The 19,523-nt window shown below is 47.3% G+C and overlaps 1 protein-coding gene across 2 annotated transcripts in view; it reads right to left on the bottom strand.

The window, feature by feature from the left end:
* The window catches only part of PGM1 (phosphoglucomutase 1), a 58,744-nt gene that overhangs the window by 10,913 nt on the left and 28,308 nt on the right, over nucleotides 1–19,523 (bottom strand). For both annotated transcript variants that reach the window (XM_070591868.1, XM_008524394.2), the window contains exons 2-7: nucleotides 14,651–14,813; nucleotides 14,161–14,307; nucleotides 12,624–12,749; nucleotides 10,118–10,308; nucleotides 9,144–9,298; nucleotides 6,471–6,586 (exon numbers count right to left, since the gene is read on the bottom strand). In XM_070591868.1, coding sequence (XP_070447969.1) covers nucleotides 6,471–6,586; nucleotides 9,144–9,298; nucleotides 10,118–10,308; nucleotides 12,624–12,749; nucleotides 14,161–14,307; nucleotides 14,651–14,813 — 898 coding nt within the window. The remainder of the gene's footprint in view (nucleotides 1–6,470; nucleotides 6,587–9,143; nucleotides 9,299–10,117; nucleotides 10,309–12,623; nucleotides 12,750–14,160; nucleotides 14,308–14,650; nucleotides 14,814–19,523) is intronic.

The following is a 19,523-nucleotide window of genomic DNA, read 5'->3' on the forward strand; positions in this document are numbered from 1 at the left end:
ACCAGCTTTTGCAAATGATGATATGTTCTGGCAACAGTTCACCCTGGAAACCACGATCCAGTAGCTTTCCCAATATACTGAGAACTCAGGACAGAATATACAGCTTCGGATTATTTCTCTGGGCTTCTCCTAGTCTTTTCTCCTCCTTCTTTTTTTCTTGTCTTTTCTCAGGCTAGACTGAAAGCATACGGGTCATTTGTCCCTTTGTGCTTTTCCAGCTTTCTAAGTAAAGAATCTGGCTTTCTTTTATGTGGAAATGAAAATAAAACCTAAAAATCTTACCCCAGTCTGATGAAGTTACTTGGAGATAGCTAACTCACATACCTCATATTATTAACAACCGCCTGCCTTGGATAACATAAGCCAACCATCCGCTCCACGGCCGTTCCCAGCCTCTTTGGGAACTCTGATTAATCTCACTAATCACCTTGGATGAATAAAACTCGAAGTAACTCTGACGAATACTCAGGAAGTCTGGGTAAATCCCATTTTCTTTAGGGTTCTGACGAATGATGAGAAGTTACCAGTGAAAAAAAGGCAGTGGTGTGTGTACCTGCTTCTGAAGCTATCGGTGTTTTGGCAGTTGTGGTTCAATGGAAAATGCTTTATACTTAAGTCAGAAAGCCTGATCTGAGACTGTCACTTATAAGCTGTGATAGAAAGAGGACATACCTTATAACTAAGTACTATATAGATGCAACATAACCATTAGGAATAAGGGAAAAATAAAAAACGTTCAGGGAAAATTAATACTTTCTACTACCTTATTAAGCTTTTAAAAATAAAGTCCCTTAACTGTACATATTGGGGAGGAAAATGAAACATAACCCAACATGCTCTCTTCTCTGAGCAGTGGGGATCACAGTGCTTTCTCTTCTCCTTTATCTAATTTTCCTATTATGAATGTGAATTACTGGCATCATTTTTTTTAATTTAAAAAAAGTGAAAGAAGCCAGGCTCGCTTAACTGGGAGCAAAGGGAGACGCCAGCAGCAGCAGCACCGGTCCGGGCCAACGTGAACGCACAGCGGGGATGTGATGGGTCTCCCCATACTTGGTGCAGCTCAGGGACCAAGTGAGCACATGGGAATTCTGCCTTTTCAGCATCTTCAAACACCTGTCGCTTTACTTGGGCCTCATCAGCACCTTGTGATAAGTATAAACTCAGCACATTCTGGGTCTCAGCCAAGAAAAATGTCAACCTTGCTGGGCGAGCCATGAGCTGCCGGTTTAGGGATTAGGTTCCATCTATCGGCATGGGCATCTTGGGAGCGCCCAGACTCCTGCCAGGTGGCAGGCCTTGCGAATGTGGATGTGGAAGCTGAAAAAGAGCAACATGGAGTTCTCTGAAAACACTAGCGTCTGTCTGTCTGTCTGTCTCTGCCTCTCTCCCTTCTCTGCCCATCCCTCTCTCTCCTTCAGTCTCCTGAACACGCTGATCTCTCCACCTGGAAATTTCCTCTCCACATATGCCTGCTAGTCTGGCCAACACCTCCTGAGATGACTTTCACCTCCACCATGCAGCACACCTTCTTTGGCCCTCCGTGCTTACCCCTATCCTTCAGACCCTGTCTGTTCTCACCCCGCCCTAGACTATGAGCGTGTCCCTGGCTGGTGCCTGGCACACAGTCAGCTCTCAAGGATCTGCCCTGGGAATGGCCCGAGCCCAGCTGACTGGCTGGTAAGCTCAGCACACCTGCTCTGTCCACAGTCCTGTCCTCTTTGGCTTCCACTGCACAAATGACTTGGCTCTGAAAGCATGGATAAGCTCCTCAGGAAGCCTTTTCCAGATCCCACCAGCCCTCAGGGGGCTCCCCCCAGCCACTCCCAGCCTTCCCATCCAGCAGGAACCCTGCACTGCCCTGTGAGCGCCCCTGGAACTCTGTTTTCTTTGGAGGAAGGAGTAAGCCCCTGATGGCAGAAGCTGTATCTTAACCCACCTCCATTTGATACTCAACAAACATGACCCCGTGCCTACCACATTCCAAGTACCTAAGAGAATACCAGGATGAATAAGATCTGTTCCCTGCCCTCACAGGTGAACACAGACACACATGTGAGGGAGACAGGCGTGCAGGTAACATTTAAGTGACTTAGTTCTAATCAGGGCATCAGCTGGTTCTGTCAGGGTACTCTGTCTGGGAAACCCCCAGAGATGGGGTGCTCTAACCTTTCCGTTGGAAAACATACTCAAGAGCTATGCAGATTAGAATGGGCGGAACCAGACAGAAAACCTCATCCCCTACCCCAGAACAGGTCAGGGGCCCGAGAATAGGCTCCCAGAGCTCCTACACTGCACCTTCTATCCACACACTTATAACAGCCTGGCCAGGGTCTGACCTCCTTCCCCAGTGTGGACTCCACAGAACCTCACAAGGAGGTCGTGCCCACCACTGTCCCCCTTAAGCCTACCTCAGCATCGGGGATACAGCTGAAGTCCAATAAACTTTGAGGAATGAGTCGATGGAAAGAAGTACAAACAAAAAGGACTTTTCATAAGAAATAAAAGCAAAAAGAAATTTGCAAAGCATTAATCTTTGCAAATTTCTTCTTCAAATTATCACTCCTACAGAATGCATCATCCCTAGGACCTTTTAAAGACGGGACAGGAAGAAAATATCAATGACCTCTAGACATGACCAGATCACAGTTTGCTGGCATATTTCCAGGCGACACCAAGTTGATCTTAACCTGGTTTCCCACCCCTCTTCTCAAGCCCCCACCTCCTGAGGACGAGTTTCAAAAGCGGGGACATTCTATTCTCTTCAGTGACTTCACTTTCTGTTTTCTTCTCAATCTCCCAACAAGCTCAAGGTAGGATGGAACTGACCACACTGCCCTCCGCCATTGTGTGTAAACATGGACATCATCATCCACAGTCAGGGGAGCAAACAGCTCGGCACCATGAGATCAACCAAAAATAACAGGTCCGCCCTGTCTAGTTCTGGTGCCCATTTCTGAGTGTCTGACAAAAACACCTTCATCCCCGGCATCTGTGATGCAGATGTCCGAGGAAGTGTCCTCACCTCTGTGGCTATGACAGTCATGGGACAGCTGCTGTTTCTCCACCATGAGCAGAGTAATGTCTGCTTGGTAACATTAGTCAGATTACGGCTTGTGCTTTTAAATGCTGGTGGTTTGTTTTCTCTGGTGAGCCGGTTCTTCTAAGGCTGACTCCTCTGCCCCGCTCTGCAAGTAAACGTTTCCTTTTCTTTTACAAAAGCTCCTCTCTTCCCACAAAGACCTTGGGCTTCCAATGCTGGACTAGGCAGCGGGAGTGGGGCTGGGTGCCCACAAGTCCCAGACTGCGGCAATAAGTAGGTGGGGACTCTTCACTGAGGGGGGTCTTGAAGCAGAAGAGCACTGGCTGGTCACTTGTGAGTCCAGCAACACACAGGACATTATAGCGAACGGCTTTCAAAGTCCTTTCCTTTCCAACACCAGCATTCTGTTTGTCTAAATGGAGGGTGCCAAGTGAAGAGTGTGTTCGCTCATTCATTCAACAAGTGTTTGCTGAGCACCTCTTCTATGCTGGGCTTTAAGAGGCTCTGGGGATACGATGGAGAATAAGACAGACGTGACTCCTGTCCTCACGGAACTTCAGTGGAGCCAACAGACGTTAACCAAATAATCATAAATAATTGCAAAATTACAGCTACAATATGTGCAAGAAAGGAGAAGTGTGTGGTGCCATGAGAGCCCATGAGAAGGGGATCTGACCCACTCTGGAAGATTAGGGAGGCTCTCCTGAGAAAGTGCCTCTGCTCTCGCCTGGAAAAGTAGAGAAATAAGTTACCCTGTGCTCCACTGAGCTAGAGAATTCAAATATTTTAAGGTTTGCAGAATCACTAATGTCCGCCCTGAGCAGCGGTGAAGGCGCCCTGGCAGGCACTCGCCGGCGAGGGACCCAGTGGGTGGAAGCAGACTCCTCACAAACAAGGAGATCAGAAGGTCAGTTAAGTCCGGCTGCGCCCATCCACAGCGGCGGACACCCCTGGCTATGCAGCCTGGTTTTTAAAATGTTTATCTCAGGAACATTACAGAACAATTTTTTTTTTCAAAGACAGACAGAATGAGCTTGTGGATTATACTCACGAGGCATTCTCTCTTTGCATATAAAAGATATCGGAAGGAAGAGAAAGCCAAGGTTGGCACTGAGTATCTGTTGAATGGGTTAATAAGTAAATAAACAAGAACAAACTTAGACACGGAATAGTTTAAAGTCTAATACTTGGGTTCAGAGAAGTCAATTCCACAAACATAATGTGGGAGACTTTCCTTGGCAAATACTCCTCGAGTAAAAACTTAAAGGGGTTTAACTATCCACAGCATCACATGGGCTAGACAGCACTATGAAACGTCCTAAAAGCTAACATAACTGAAAGTTATATCAAGAAAAGTACAGTGCCCACTTGTCTAAAAATAATCTTCCTACTCTACACTTTACTTGTCAGGTCAGCCCTGGAGGATTTGGGCTCAGTTCTGGACATGATCTTCTAAGAGGGGCAGTGGTGAACTTGGAAGCATCTAGAAGGTGCTGAGTATACAAACAAGGTGAAGTGAGGAAGAACTGGAGAACCAAGGGTGGGCGCCGGCAGAAGAGCAAACCTCTAGCATTTGAAGGCCTGTCACGTGAGAGAGCAGCAGCTTGTGCTGTCCCATCTTCAGGCCTGTTCCCAGCCTGTCAACACCCGGGACTCCTACCTGGCTCCAGGGCTCTGACCCACCTTGCCCAGTGCTTCCCACATGGGTCTGTGGGGCAAGGTGTTACTAGATAGACCACAGAAAAAGAGATATACAGTGAACTATGTTTAGGTAAAACTGGACAAACAGGATTCCTTACAGTCGAATGTTTTAGAATCTTCAAATGTTAATATCACGGCAAACATCCAAGTTTCCCAATTTTCATTGAACCCAGAACCCTCTCACAGAACTAGTATCTTTCCACACACCCAAACACCCTGGGAACCCTTTTCTAGGCTTTTCTCTTTTCATTAGGCTCAGCACTGATACAGGTGCGCGAGGTTAGGAAACCAAACGTTAAGGCGTGGTGCCTGCCTTCAAATACAGCTTCCTCCCTAAAGAAGAACGATGAATACCAAGCCCGCCAGGAGACCGCTGGGGGCTTCACGGGAGGGAAGACCACCTCACAGGTTCACTGGGCATTCATCCAGGATCCCATGGAGTAACGGGCACCGTTCATATTTTATGAGGTAGGAAAGGACGACGCAGTGGCCTTGTATCCTCAGACCAAAGACCTAGCACCTTGGGAGATCATCTAGCCTTCTTTGTGGACACTGTTCAACCCCAGGACTCACCCATCTTTCTTAATACCCTCTAATGCTCTCAATTCAATTCATTACCAAGGCGTAGTGCCACTCCCTCAAGGATATTAAATTGCTTAGAACTTTGTGAACAGGTGTCTCAAATTTACCAACTCATTCTACCCACCCTACTCCCAGACTTGCTGGAAAAGAAATGAAATCAGGATTCTACTCTGTTTAACCTGCATGAATTACAACTCGATTGCAAGGCTGATAGAATGCTTGGTTTTGATCTTCTTCTCTTCACCAAAAGATGGAAGTAGAGTACTGAAGGACCAAGAAGATTCGTGCTTTTACTTCAAAATATTGGGTAGAGACTATCCGGAGGAGAGGAAATGTGGCCACTGAAGCACCTTGCAACCTGGCTGGAGACTGACAGGTGGGAGAGGGCTACACGCAAGTGGATGGTGGATAAAGAGAGGGACTGACGTGGGCAGGAAGGGGTAGTAAGAAAGGGCGCGGAGGTGGCACTTCAGGTCAATAGTGGGACAGTCAGAAACGAGGAGGGATGGCACAGAGGTTGGGGTCTAAGGGTCTTGGGACAGTCCCCAAAGCATCCCACGTTCCACTCTTTCGTTGTACCACAACTTACACACGCATCCTCATGGACAAGGACGTATTCCAATTTCTTGATCACCTCACAACTTAGTTCCACCCTAACGGTCTCCCTTCATTTAACCCTAAGAAATCACGATTTGTTGCCATAGAAAAGTTGGGTCTATTAAAGAGAAAGGCTAAATGCTGTGCTGAAACCTCCTCCTAAATTAAAACAAAAAACTAACTCCCTCTACTGTCCTTCTTCCCAGAAAGGAAAACATTTATAAAGGTTTCCTTGACCACTGAGAGAAGAAAATACATTTATCATTCTGTTTAATCCCTACAGACTCAATGACCATGCTGCCAAAGAAGCCCCCAAACTTCCTGTCTCGGTAGACGGGATCCTCTGAAAGTAAAATTAGCCCTCCTGGGCTGTGGGTGCTCGCCGCTTTTCAAATGTGTCGCCGTCATCAGAGTTGTTATAAATAAACAGGGTCTTGATTAGGATACATGAGCTCCCGATGCTATTTCAGTGCCGCCTGAGCATCTAAGCTTTCACTGCAAGGCGTGTTTACAGGGAAGAAGCGGTCATGCAGGACTGCCCACTTACCGGTCCCGAAGCTCTCCTCCCCACACAGGGACAGCTTGCTTGCATCCATCAAATTCCCAAAAAACTTCCAGCCAGTTGGGGTCTCATACAAAGCGATCTTTGTAGCATTAGCCACCCTTCAAAGGCATGAAACCAAAGTTACATCACAACAGGAATGTCAGCATAGCCACGTGAGGGACGGAAAACAGCAACTGTTATCGTAAGCAGGGGTCCCGTTGAGCACTGCTCAGAGGCCTGCATGATTCTAAGATTGGGGGAAAATTGTAAGAGAAAACTTGTGCACAATGGGCTATTATATGTGGAGTCAGAGGAGCAGGTAGGAGGGGAAGAAGAAAGAATTAATTCAGATCATTGAGTCTAATATTTCCGAAGAAGCAACAGTAGCACAATGTGCCAGGCTGTTTCCTAAGGTACTGAGCTACAGGTGTGCTGGATACAGACTGCATCTACACCCACTGTACAAAGCACAGAAGAAGGATGTTTTGATGCACCTATAACCCCAGAATCAGAGGATATTGCATCTAGGAGCTCAGCCTTTTAGAGGAAGAAAGGGCGTCTAGAAGGGGATGTGAACGGCCCAAGGCCACACAGCAGGATGACCAACTGCCCGCCACGGGCTGCCCATCAGTGCTCCTCTCAGCTCACCAGAAGGCCCCGCGGGACAGTGCCAGTGGGGTCTCCCAGTAGCACCAATGTCACCCACACTGATCCTTGCTCCCCCCTCCCAACACATGCTTTACTTCTCCCTACACTCTTTAGACTATTTAAAACCTTCTCTGAGTGACCTTTCTTTCAGATCCTTTTCCCTCTGAATAGGAAAGTACCCACAGTTCGTTCACTGCTGGAGTGGGGTTTCCTTTCCAGAATGCCCGCCTTAGTGCTAGCAGAACAATGTCATGTTTACACTCTAACATTTGAGGAAAACTAAATCTATGATTTTGAAAACTGAAAGTGCAATAAATTTTATCTGGGTAATGAGGTATTTCTGTCGGGATTCTCTATGTGGATTATCAATTTTTCCAAAAATTTGAATTAAACTGTCTTGGATGACACAGACGGTATTCTAAGACCAGACAGGTCTCACGCACAACAGCGTCATGGAAACCAGCTCGTGACTGCAGACGGACGCTATGGGGCAGAAGCACCAGAACTGGGAAAGCCTAGCTCTGATTTAGCTGCAATGTCCCAGACAAAACTCTAACGTCTGTGACCTCCCGTTTCCTCTTCTTTAAGCATCAGTTGAGATGGCGAACGTGAAAAAGCTCTGAGAATACTACAAACCACATACGAATGTCAGTCATCACTTTCCTGTTGGCTGAAGTGGAGTGACCACTAATTCTGTAACACACCCCCACCCCACAATAGGAAACTACTGCACAGCCCGTGGTGGGGAGTGAGGGCTCTGGCTTCCATCCTGACTCAGCCCTTTACCAGCTGGGTGACCTCGGACAGGTTACTTAACTTCTTCATCCTTTTGTGTTCCCACCTGTAAAGGGGGGCTGCATATAGCATTCACCTCACGGGGTTGGTCTGAGAATTCAGTGACTTCAAACATACAAAGTACTTAGCGTCTAACACAAGGTAATGTTCAATAAATATGAGCTGTTATAAGAGCCTAGATACACACATTCTACTTTCTTCTCCAACCTTGACATTTTGTTTTTTTGGTGAGGAAGATTGGCCCTTAGCTAAGATCTGTTGCCAATCTTCCTCTATTTTGTATGTAGGGTACAGCCACAGCATGGCTTGATGAGTGGTACACAGGTCCGCACCCAGGATCAGAACCCGCGAACCCTGGGCTGCCAGAAAGGAGCACACAGACTTAACCACTACACCACCAGGCTGGCCCCAAGACCTTGACCTTTTCTTCATTGACTCATTCTTTATCCAATCATTCTGCAAATGTTTACTGGGCCCCTAACATGTCCTCATTAATATTCTCCCTAGTCCTCATTTATTATTTATTACTCATATTTTTAAATTGTCTTGGGTGTAAATGAGGTGATATATAATAAATAAATAAACAGATAAGGAAATTGAAGATCAACTGTCTATGTCGCTGGGTCCTCTCTTTCTCATAAGAATTGAATGCAATTTTTTTAACTGTTTGAGCTTCCTGTTTAAGTAGATTTTGGATCAATGAGCATTTACTGTGTCTGTGTGTGTGTATCCGCGGATGGGTGGATGAGGAACGTTTCTCTAAAAGTTCCCCGGAACACCGATCTCACTCCAAATTGCTCTTTTGCCCAAACTCTGCACATGCTGCCAAAGGAAGCGATTCCCCAGAACATCTTCCCACAGCAGAAAGGCCACCTACTCATCCTCATTAACAGTCAATCATTCATTTCCTAGATGATGTGTGTGTGTCCTACTGTGTGCCGGGCACATGGAGGTCAGGCAGAGTTTGGGACACTGAATCGGACAGTCCTGTCTCCGCAGCAGTCTGCAGTCGAGCAGGGCAGCCCGTCCAGTGAGCCGGCGCTCGGATCGGGGGTAAGTGCTGGATGGAAGGGAGCACGGGGCGGGGGCCGTGTAACCTGGAAAGCACTTCACCGCCCGGCACGGCACAAGTGCTATTGAGCACCCCTTGTGCACACGTCCTCGCTGAAAGGGGAGGAAGAGAGTCCCGGCCCAGAGAGGGGCCCGGGGGCCCGAGGGCATGCAGAGACCTACCGGTCCAGGGCCCCGCTGGTGGGCATGCTGCGTGCAAAGCCGCGGACCCCGGTTTGCTGGAAATACGGAATGCTGAAGATGTTGGCAGCAATGACAGCCACGGAGTCTGAGGGGTTCACGAAGAACCCATGCTTGCCCAGAATCATGTTTCGATCCTTTGGGAGAAGGGGAGTCAAAGGAGATCTTTCAATCAAACTGCTGAAGAAACCAAAGTCTCTTACCTGGGGGTCTATAAAACTCAGAAGGATGACGTTTACAACGGATACATTTACTCATACTGGGTTCTAAACACTGGACTTTGGTTCTAATGGATCCGTGAGGGCCACCGGGCCAAAGGCGCCCCCACACCAAAGAGCGAGCACTGTTCTCAATTAAGGAGCAAGCCGACACCGCTTCTGGGCCAAATGCTCTGCTCTTCCTCCAGCCGACTTTAACCTCCCAGAACGTTTCCAAACTCGGGAACCACCAGCTCCCCCCCAGGAGAGAGGAAATGTCAGCTGTTTACAGAGTTTGGTATTAATCGTAGAGAAGGAATAAAAGGTTAATTCTTTTCTTGTAGCTTCAGCATGCAGCTAATGTGAATGAACGGATGGGTATATTATCAGTCCAAAACCCTTTCCAGAGACTGAATCAGGAGCCAGCTGCCGGTCGAGAGCAGAAACCTACCTTAGGATGGGCGTCGAGAACGCAGCCAGCTCAGGAGCCGCCAGTCATTGCGTCATCCCCCGGCCCTAAGCACCCCGCCCCCTCAGCAAACACAAATGTCTAAATCAAACACGTGGGATACATTTCAAGGGCTCTTCTCCTGTTCAAGAGGGTCCTCTAACAGTAAGGCAGCTCTGACCCCAGGCACAGCGAGGGAGCCCTGACCGTCGCCCACTAGGCCCAGAGGGTCTGGCAGACGCAGCCCACTGTCCCTCTCTGGAGGATCTGGCCTGGCCCGCCCCAGTTCACTTACACGCGCTTGGACTCACCCCATCTCCATCAAAGGCGGCCCCAAAGTCGTGCTCCCCTGTCTTCATGGTCTCCACCAGGTCAGCTGCGTAGGTGAGGTTGGGGTCGGGATGGTGGCCCCCAAAGTCCTCCAGGGGGACGCAGTTCACTGCCGAGTTTGCGGGGGCGCCCAGCTCTTCGCAGAGGATCTTCTTCACATACGGCCCCACAACTATGTGAAGCACGGAATAAAGAATCAGGAAACAACTTACTGGAGCGTGTGAGGATCGGGGGACGGGGTCGGGGCGTTCTGGGGAGAATGGCATGAACAACAAGGAGAACGTGTGAACCGTGTTCTGGGCTAGCGGAGAGGGAAGGCCGGCTGGAGTCGAAAGGTCTACAGCAGGAATAACGAGAGGTCGGGACGGGAGGGGTGGGGCCAGTCGATGAAGGAAAGAGCGGGGCAAGGAGGAGGCTGACCACAAGGAAGGCCCTCCTGCACACCTGTGCCAGCTGCTGCTCGACCACCTTCTCACTCATCCTACAGAAAGGCCCACGAGGTGGCACAGTTCAGTGTTTAAGAGCCTGGAGTGTCTGCGTTCAAATCCCAGCTCTGCCAATCATTGGCTGTGCAACTTTGGGAAAGTGATTTAATCTCTCTGTGCCTCCATCTGCCCCATCTGCAAAATGAGGATATAGTGGTAGCTGCCTAACAGGGTTGCTGTGAGGATCAAGTGCGTTAATAGACAGGAAGCACTGAGAACAGCAGTGCACGCATGTTCTAAGTGTTGCATCGTGACGATCACCTCCAATTTAGGGACAAGAAAGCGGAGGTTCTGAGATGAAGCTTTTCACCCAAACTTACCCAGCTCGTAGGGGTGGGAGCTGGGATTCAGAGCCCTCCTCTTTCTGCTCTAGCCAGCTCTCTGACAAACTGATTAAAAGAATACAAACAAACGAACAACAGAACAACAAGGAGCAAGAGGAAAAATGTCACCTACTTTATGGTGACATTTGCTATACCCACCAAGAACGTTCGTCTCTAAAATCCTGAGAAGGCACAGCCTGACACCAGCAGACGCCACAGAGGTCAGAACAGTCTAGAACACGCGTCTCCCATTAGGGGCCACATGGGAAGGGGGCCAAGGACACAGCACAGAAGGAGGTCAAGGCAGCCAGGGCTGTGAGGGCACTGAGAAACTGAGGCAACAGGGGAACCGAAAGGCCTGCCGAGACGTCCACTTCGTGGCCAGCTTCTCCTGCCAGCAGCGCATCACAAGCCCCGGGCCCGAGGCAGCCCAGGCTCCTCCTCAGTGCCCTAAAGCGATGTCTGTTTTTAGGCCTTTGCACAGTTGCTGCAGCCACCGCCTCAGCTGGGAAAGACCAGCATGTGACCTCCGCCACCCTAGACCCCTCTTCTATCAAAGCTGAGCTGGCTGCCGCTTCTTCCAGGAAGCCTTTCTTGACGCCCCTACTCAAACGAGGCCTTCTTCCCCACCCCAAAGGGGATACTGGAAATCCTGTCTGCCTCTCATTTCGTTGGCCTGGTAGTGGGGAGTTTTCGTCCCACTCATCTCCCCAAGCGTCGAGAGCTCCTTGAAGGAAGCCGTCAGCTGAGGCCCTGCCTCCCCCGCAGCACACATGGGGAAGGCACTCAACACAGGTCTCCTGGATGGTCTGAAAGGACAGAAGAGCTTCTGTCTGAATGAAGAAGCAGACCCGTTCTGCAGGGTCCCAGAGGCAAGCTAGGACCCAAGGGGAGAACCCGGGTCCCAGGGACGGGAGACGTCAGCCCACCAGGGGAGGACTTCTAGCCACGGTTTGCAGTGCAGCAGGGGCCCCGACAGCAGCCTCGAAGGGTTCAAGCACAAGCAGGCAGCTGGATTCCAACACCAGCGAAAACCCTTGCCACTCAAAGATTCTAAAATCCTAAATTATTACAAAACCAATAAAAAACATAAGCACTCAGGAATTCCCATATTCCTACACGGAAGAAAATCTTATGCTTCTCGTTCACAATGACAACTGCCGTCTCTACCAACCTGGCCACACAACCCAGAAGAGGGGGAGACACAGATCCTATTGTTCCTGAATTTAATCCTCAGCTTGCTCCTGTCCTCGTCTAAGAAAAGGCGCATGTGGGGGCAGACGAGCGGGGGTGTGGGGCTCAGGAGCGTGTTTACCACATCTAGCAAATGACGACCGCCCCGGAAACAGATGGGGCATTGAGGAAGAATGTAAGGTATCTTCTGAGGGGGAGGAAGTGTCCACAAAAACTGGTGCATGTTACTCAAAACCTGATGCTTAACGCGGAAACACTGACCTTCACACTAACTTCCCACGAGGAACGTCTCCGTTATTTTTGCTGCACATGATTAGATTTTTATCTACATGAACATTGCTCTGAAATGGCTGCAAAATAACTGTTTAAAAACCGCCAAACAGAGAGAGTCTTAAGAAAAGGCTTGTAAAAGCATCATGATACACATGGTGGAGAGCAGCTTCGCATCTTTGAGAGAAGGGAATGGAGGAGAAACGGCTCCATACCTCCATGCATGGCATCTATACGGATCTTCAGGTGGTTTGGACCGGAAAGTAGTTCTTTCAGTGCATTGAAATCAAAGATGTTTCTCAGCATCGTAGCATAAGCTTCCACCGAGTCCACAATTTCCACTGTGAAAACAAGCAACATTAAAAGATGGAGGAACTAAACACATTTAGAAATATTACCCTGTGAGACGATTACATTGCTGTAAACATGCAGTAGTTATTTCGAAAGGACAATTATCACGCCTCCAATATGCCAGGGCTGTTACATGGTCTCTTACTCAATACTAACAGCTTTCCTGAGAGGTAAGTGTCCTTAGTCCTATTTTATAGATGAGGAGGCTCAAGTTCAGAAAGGTTAACACCCTGCCCACCGGCCTGCGATGGGCACAGGGCATTCTCACGGAGGTCTGCCCGGCGGTAAGCCCTGCCATGCCGCCACATCGACTCCTTGTCCTTCTCCAAGACAGGTGCCTTTTGGTGTCATAAATAACAGAAAATATAACACCTACTTTCCTTTCTCCAGGCCCACTGGCATCAAGACTTAATGGTAAAAAGCAGAAAAAAATTTTTTAATGAATCGCTCCTCACATACACTGCTAAAGGAATAAAAGAAACATAACTTCGTACCGTTGTTTTTGTTGTTGGATTTTCAGGGGTGTGAATGTTTTCAAAACATTAAGAATTTAAGAAATTCTCTCCTGGTGTTTTCTAAACCCTGAGAACGTCTTAACGATGAACCAAAGCGCCGTTTCTCTTCGTTAGGAAGCGGCCGTCAGCTCTCGATGGGCGGTTCAAACGAAACACGTTCCGTGAAGCCGCGGTCCGGAGGACGGATACGCGTTAGAGCAGAGTCAGAGCTCAGGCTCACTGCCAAGCCTCTCGGCTTTGTTCATCAATATGAATCACTCGATAAACACTGACTCTACCAGTTATCAGCAGTCCACAACAAAGTGTTTACCACCGTTGCCTAACACGGAGTTTCAATTTAGCCCCAAAACGGTCTAACTTGATTTCACTGAATATCGGGGCAGGAATAACAAAGTCGAAGTGCAGGCTCGGGGACCACTGGCACCTGAGTTGGAACCTGGCTCGCTGCACCCCGGCTACGTGACTGGAGCCTGCTCCCCAGGCTCGCTCAGCCTGTGTCTCCCCCTCTGGAGAAAGTGCTTCCCTCACAGGGCCACTGCGAAAAGGAAACGGGATAACGCATCTCAGAGCTTGGCCCATAATAAAAGCTCAGACAAGTTAGCTGTGAATGTCATCTTACATGTCTTCTCGTCAAGGGCGTTCATGTTAAAGGTGTGGAGACCGAGGCCCAGAGATTTGGAAATGACTGGCCCCAGGTCACACAGCTGACCCCTGGCAGGGCCCAAGTGCCCAGATCTCTAGACGTTGAGACCAGCTAACTAATGCACGCACAGCCTGGTGAGCACAGTCGTCCCAAAGCTGAAGACCCATGTTAACGAAACCTTGAGAGGCAAATCGCTCACGCTGGAACTAGGAATGGGCGGGATGGGAAGGAAAGTCCACGTGCCTGTGAAGGGTTTGAACTTGTTTTCCAGGTCAAACTGCTGCTTTCCCAGGACTCCGAGGTCTACTTTCAGGTCAGGGCAAATGGCATATTCTTCAATCGTCTTGCTGATTTGGAAAATCTTATCAGTTATGGCTTCCGGAGCAGGACCTGGAAATCAAACAGCAAACAGTGGGTCATTTTGCGCAGCTGACCTGGAAACGGAAAGAACACCAAGCTCATCGATTCCTCTTCACTAGCACATCTGCTGCTCCATCATCAGGCCGCAAAGTATCAGGATTTTCCAAAAGAAAATATTATGTTAATGATCTTCCATGCATGGCTCCTCACGTTTGGGTACAGCAGAATGAGAAGAATTTCATTTTCATCAAAGGGAAACAAAGAACCTCCTTGCTAAGGATCAGAACCAGAATCCTGGCCTCCCAAGGCCTCAGTTATTGGTTTATCTCACTGAACATAAAATTCACCGTCTTCCAAATGACAGCAAACTCACCTCCATTGGAAATATTGAATTTGATTCCAAAGTCTCCATTGGGCCCTCCTGGGTTGTGGCTGGCTGTCAGAATGATCCCACCAATGGCTTTGATCTTCCTAATGATGCAGGACACAGCAGGGGTGGAGAGGATTCCATTCTGTCCAATAACCAAGCGGCCAATCTAGGAGAGGAAGCCAGAGCACACACTTTCACACCAATAAAGGCAGCGCTACTGCACAGAAACCCCAGAACGGGCGGACGGACAAAGCAATACTCTGCTGGACCAGAAAAGATGTTCTGCTGCAAATGTCTACAGCTTGGGTTCTTCTTCTTATTATTATTATTATATTAAAGTAGAATATTGTTGTTGTGAATAACATTGCGATTGGAGTAGAACATGCATTGTTGACAAAGCCATTCCTCTGGACAGTCTGTGGGATTTTGCCATTTCAGGACAGACCGTGATCTGGGGGTCTGTAAGGCTCTGGCAAGAAAACACTGAGTATCCCCAACAGGGCCTGTCCAGACAGGTTCACAATTTGGATACACCAAAAATTTGTGAGAAAACCCACATTTATATCCAGTTCAATCATACTTTCAATCTACATTGGGAAAGAAGATATAAGTTGAACTAGTTAAAGGAATTCTAACCCAAAGATAAGGTGTTTGTAAATTAAAATGTTTGGAAAAGTTAAAAAGGGCAAACTTTATATGACGAATATTACAAAATATATCTCATAAATTCATGTTTCCAGCCAAGCTTAGGTTTTGATATGGTTGGTTCCCTCAAAGCAGAACACACCCACGCATGGTAGGGTGACCCGGGGTTACCACCTGGGCCCAAGGCAGGGAATGCTGGGAGTTACTGGGTACCAGTCAGACCCACCTACACGAAAGGCTGCAGGTGGGACTTCTGTTACCTTCCCATACCTCTCACAGATGGTATCAGCACAGCTCCTGATCTTTCCTCGCTAAAATGACAGTAATTTATACCTGTTTCACATAACCCAAGTTGGAAAAGAAGAAAGTTCCTCTGACACACTTGGAGAAGACATGCCTGCTACATAAAGAGATTTATAAAATGAGGAGTTTGTGCCCTCCCTCCGTTATCCCTTCTGAGAGAAGAAAAAGACAGGAATGATTTTAAATTTTCCATTTGTTATTTCTTTTTGCCCCATCCAAGATAAATATGGTTGAAGAAATGACTTACGGTGGAAGATGTGTTTCATATGTTGAAAACGCCAATAAGATACCTGGATTCCCTTGGGAAAGTTTTTCTGGGATTGTCATCTTTGCCCACCTCCCTCAGCTCACTGAGAACTTGACTGCCTTATAATTCAACCCTCCTCTGCCAACCACCCCCCAGGAAGCAGCTGCTTCATTTCATCACCTCTTGGCTCTCATACGTCTCTCTCCGAACAACTTTCATTGTGCTAATGTATGTTCTGTCCTGCCTCCCTCAGGACCAGGGGAGCCGCTATAACTAGGCTCCTTTCTAGACTAGAGGAGCCTGCAGACGGTATGAAATCAATATTAATGATTATTACTGAGCTGTAGTGTGCTTTCTGTAGCCCAGGGCACTTTCAATTCAATCTCACATTTGCTCCTCCAAGTACCATTGTGCAGATGAAGAAGCTGAGGTCCAGAGTCGCCATGATTCTGCCCATTCGTTCATTCTTCATCCATCAAGCAGCAATAAGAACAAGCAATGATGAGAAGGTGCTATGGTGGACACTGACTGAGATAGATGACAGGACAAGGTCCCATGGCAAATTAGTGGCCACAGGTGGGAAAAGCATTGATACCTCCTGATTCAGTACAGTGGGAACAGTAGCATCTCACCCTTCCAGCAGGTTCCAGGTGTGGTTCTGCTAAGAATATAAAAGTCTGTGGTTGAGCAGTTCCATAATTTTGATAGGAGGGGTTTAGAGATGGCAATTTACTCAGCCGGAGTGGCTGGGGAGCTATCTGGAAACTGTATTTGCACATGAAGAACATCGACTTTCACTTAGATTCTTTCTGTATTTGGTGTGGAAGGGGAGAGTGGTAAATGACTATTAAGCTTTGCTACCCCAGGCACCCTGAACTCTACCATTCCTTATGGTGAGATCTGCAGTCAGTGATGGTCCAAGACTGAGGGCATTATACCAGGGGAAAGAATAAGAAAGCAAGTCAAGAGACAGAGCACGGGAAGTCCATGATAGCTCCTTTCTCTTGAACCAAGAAGAGGTGCAGCCAGCACGCCAGCCCCTTCCGGAGCAGACCCTTTCCTACGAGTCACCCCCAGCCAGGCATCGGGGAGACGGTGCCCTCCTTCCCTGAAGGATGTCTGCAGCACTGTGACAGCTCCTGCCTCAGTGCCCCCTCCTCTACCCTGGCAGAATCGATCCTACCTACTCAGGCCCACCTACTTCATCTTTCTAAACCATAGTTCAAACCGTGTCCCTCCTCAACTCAAAACCTTTCCTGCACCACATGATCCAGAAACTCCACCTCAAGGTGTAGACACAAAAAGAAAGCAGAGACTCAAACAGATAACGTACACGCCCATGTTCATAACAGCATGGCAGACAATAGCCAAAGATGGGAACAAGCCAAATGTCCAGCCACAGACGAATGGATAGACAAAACGTGGTCCATACACACAAGGGAGCATTACTCAGCCTTAAAAAGGAAATTCTGACACATGCTACAACATGGATGGATCTTGAAAACATTGTACTAAGTAAAGCAAGCCAGACAGAAAAGAACAAGTATTTTATGATTCCACTTACATGAGGTACACAGAATAGGCAAATCCACAGACAGAAAGTAGAAGAGAGGTTGCCAGGGGCTGGGGGGAGGGGAGAAGTATAGGGTTTCAGATGGGGTGATAAAAAGCTCTGGAAATGAATAATGGTGCTGGTTGCTGAACTTTGTGAATGTAATTAATACCACTGAATTGTGCGCTTAAAAATAGTTAAAACACTAAATTTTATGTTACGTATACTTTACCACAAAAAATAAAAATTAGAAAAAAAGAAAAGTCCTTGCCTGGTTCCCAGCCTGGCCGGCGAGCCCCTCACCCAGCAGCCTCTGCCGCCCTTTCCTCTCCCATACTCCCTTCCACGTGACTCAAGTCATGCTGCCAAACTGGATGCCTCACTGTTCCCCCAACACTTTACAGTCAAACATGACAGGGGCAAATTTTAAAGTATTCCTTTTAATTGAAAATAGGGCCTGGTGTTTTTTTATGTTTCACAAAAAAAAAGTTTCATTTTCTTTGCCTTGCTAGTCATACGCGTGGGTTCTATTCTCATGTCTAAACATATCACTAAGTTTAAGTTCTGGGGACCAAATGAGGTATCAGTATTATAAATGGGGCCCCACCAATGTCTTATTTTGCACATTAAAATTTCCTGTAAATGCAGACAGCTCTATGCAAATAAAAACAAAGGGACACTTCTCACAAAGGCAGATTATAGTCCACAATTCATAAATGCACCAGGTAAAAGTGTGCTGAAGAGAAGAAATGAAATGATCTCCATCTCGCTCACTAGGCTAACAAGTTCTCCAAGCACGGCTCACGGTGGAGTGGGTCTCCACCCGGGGGAGGAAGGGACATCGCCTCTACCAACACCTGTGGCAATAAATTAGCTTTCCTTTACATTCCTCCTCAGAGTTCTGTCCAAAATCAAAGGGATGTTAAAATGGCCAGAACTTAGGATGTGTTAGAAAAAGAAGAAATCAAACTATATAGGATTTGATGGGTTTTATCAGATTAAAGTGTTTTATTGGTCCACTCAATGTTTTAAGTAATTCAGTTGCGGAGCATGACTGCTTTAAATGCAACGCTATTTTTAATAAGCAATGTCCTTGAAAAGACTTGGAAATATTGCTTGGGCTGCCACAGCGCTAACAAATAGGCAGTTACCATATTTAGTCAATTATTATCACTTAAATGTATTATTTAGCAAACCTGCAGATCGTAAATCCGAGGAAGTCTATAGGGTCTGCCTGAATTACACATTCCTAGCACCTCTTCCACATCCTTCAGCTCTACACAAAAATGAAATGAAGCCAAATATATCACAGCAAAGGGGACAGTGTCCCAGAGCCACTCAACAATCTGGATCTATGCGGAGAAATAATGTTCCACTCGTTCTCTCTCCAAAGATGAAAGCATCTTAATATGGCTCCCTGTACAGCTCTCCTCAAAGGTGAAATTTACAGCATGCCACACTTTATCTTAAAAATGTGTATGCTTCATAATAATTTCATATCGGAGCGCTTGATCTGCAATTTTTACATGAGAGGCATTCAGATTCTGAAACTGGGTGGAAAGGAAACCTTGCATTATAAACAACAGGATCTACAAACACTTTTAAATTTAACTTGGTGGTGTGTGTGTTTTTTTTAATTTGGCTTTTGCAATCACACCTGCTTGGCGTATTATTAAAATAGACTCGAGATAAACGCCTGACACATTTGGCTGCAATGCTAAATTTTCTGTTCACTTCTAGAAAGGAAATACAACATATTTTTAAATTTACGAGCACTCGAGGACCGTGTGCTCCAAATTATTGATAAACGTAATCTAAAACACTAAAAAAATATATTTTTGGTCCTGTGGAGGAATTTGCAGAGCAAAAACAGGAACGTCCTGATGCCCACCTTCCCGTAAATCTGTGGGATTGTGTAAATTGTTAGATTATCAAAATCAGTGCTTTCAGGTGCAAGATTCCTTCTGATTTGGTTAATCCAGCCACACAGCTGTTGACGATGCCGAGCTGTAGGAGACTCCTTCTGTTACAGACTCACAGGGGTTATTCTCTCTAGCCTGCTGCACAAATTCACTGCACACAGGGCTCCTCTGTGCCCAAGGTCATCACGAGCAGGTCCCCTGTAACAG

Source organism: Equus przewalskii, chromosome 24, assembly GCF_037783145.1.
Source record: "Equus przewalskii isolate Varuska chromosome 24, EquPr2, whole genome shotgun sequence".
Lineage (NCBI taxonomy): Eukaryota > Metazoa > Chordata > Mammalia > Perissodactyla > Equidae > Equus > Equus przewalskii.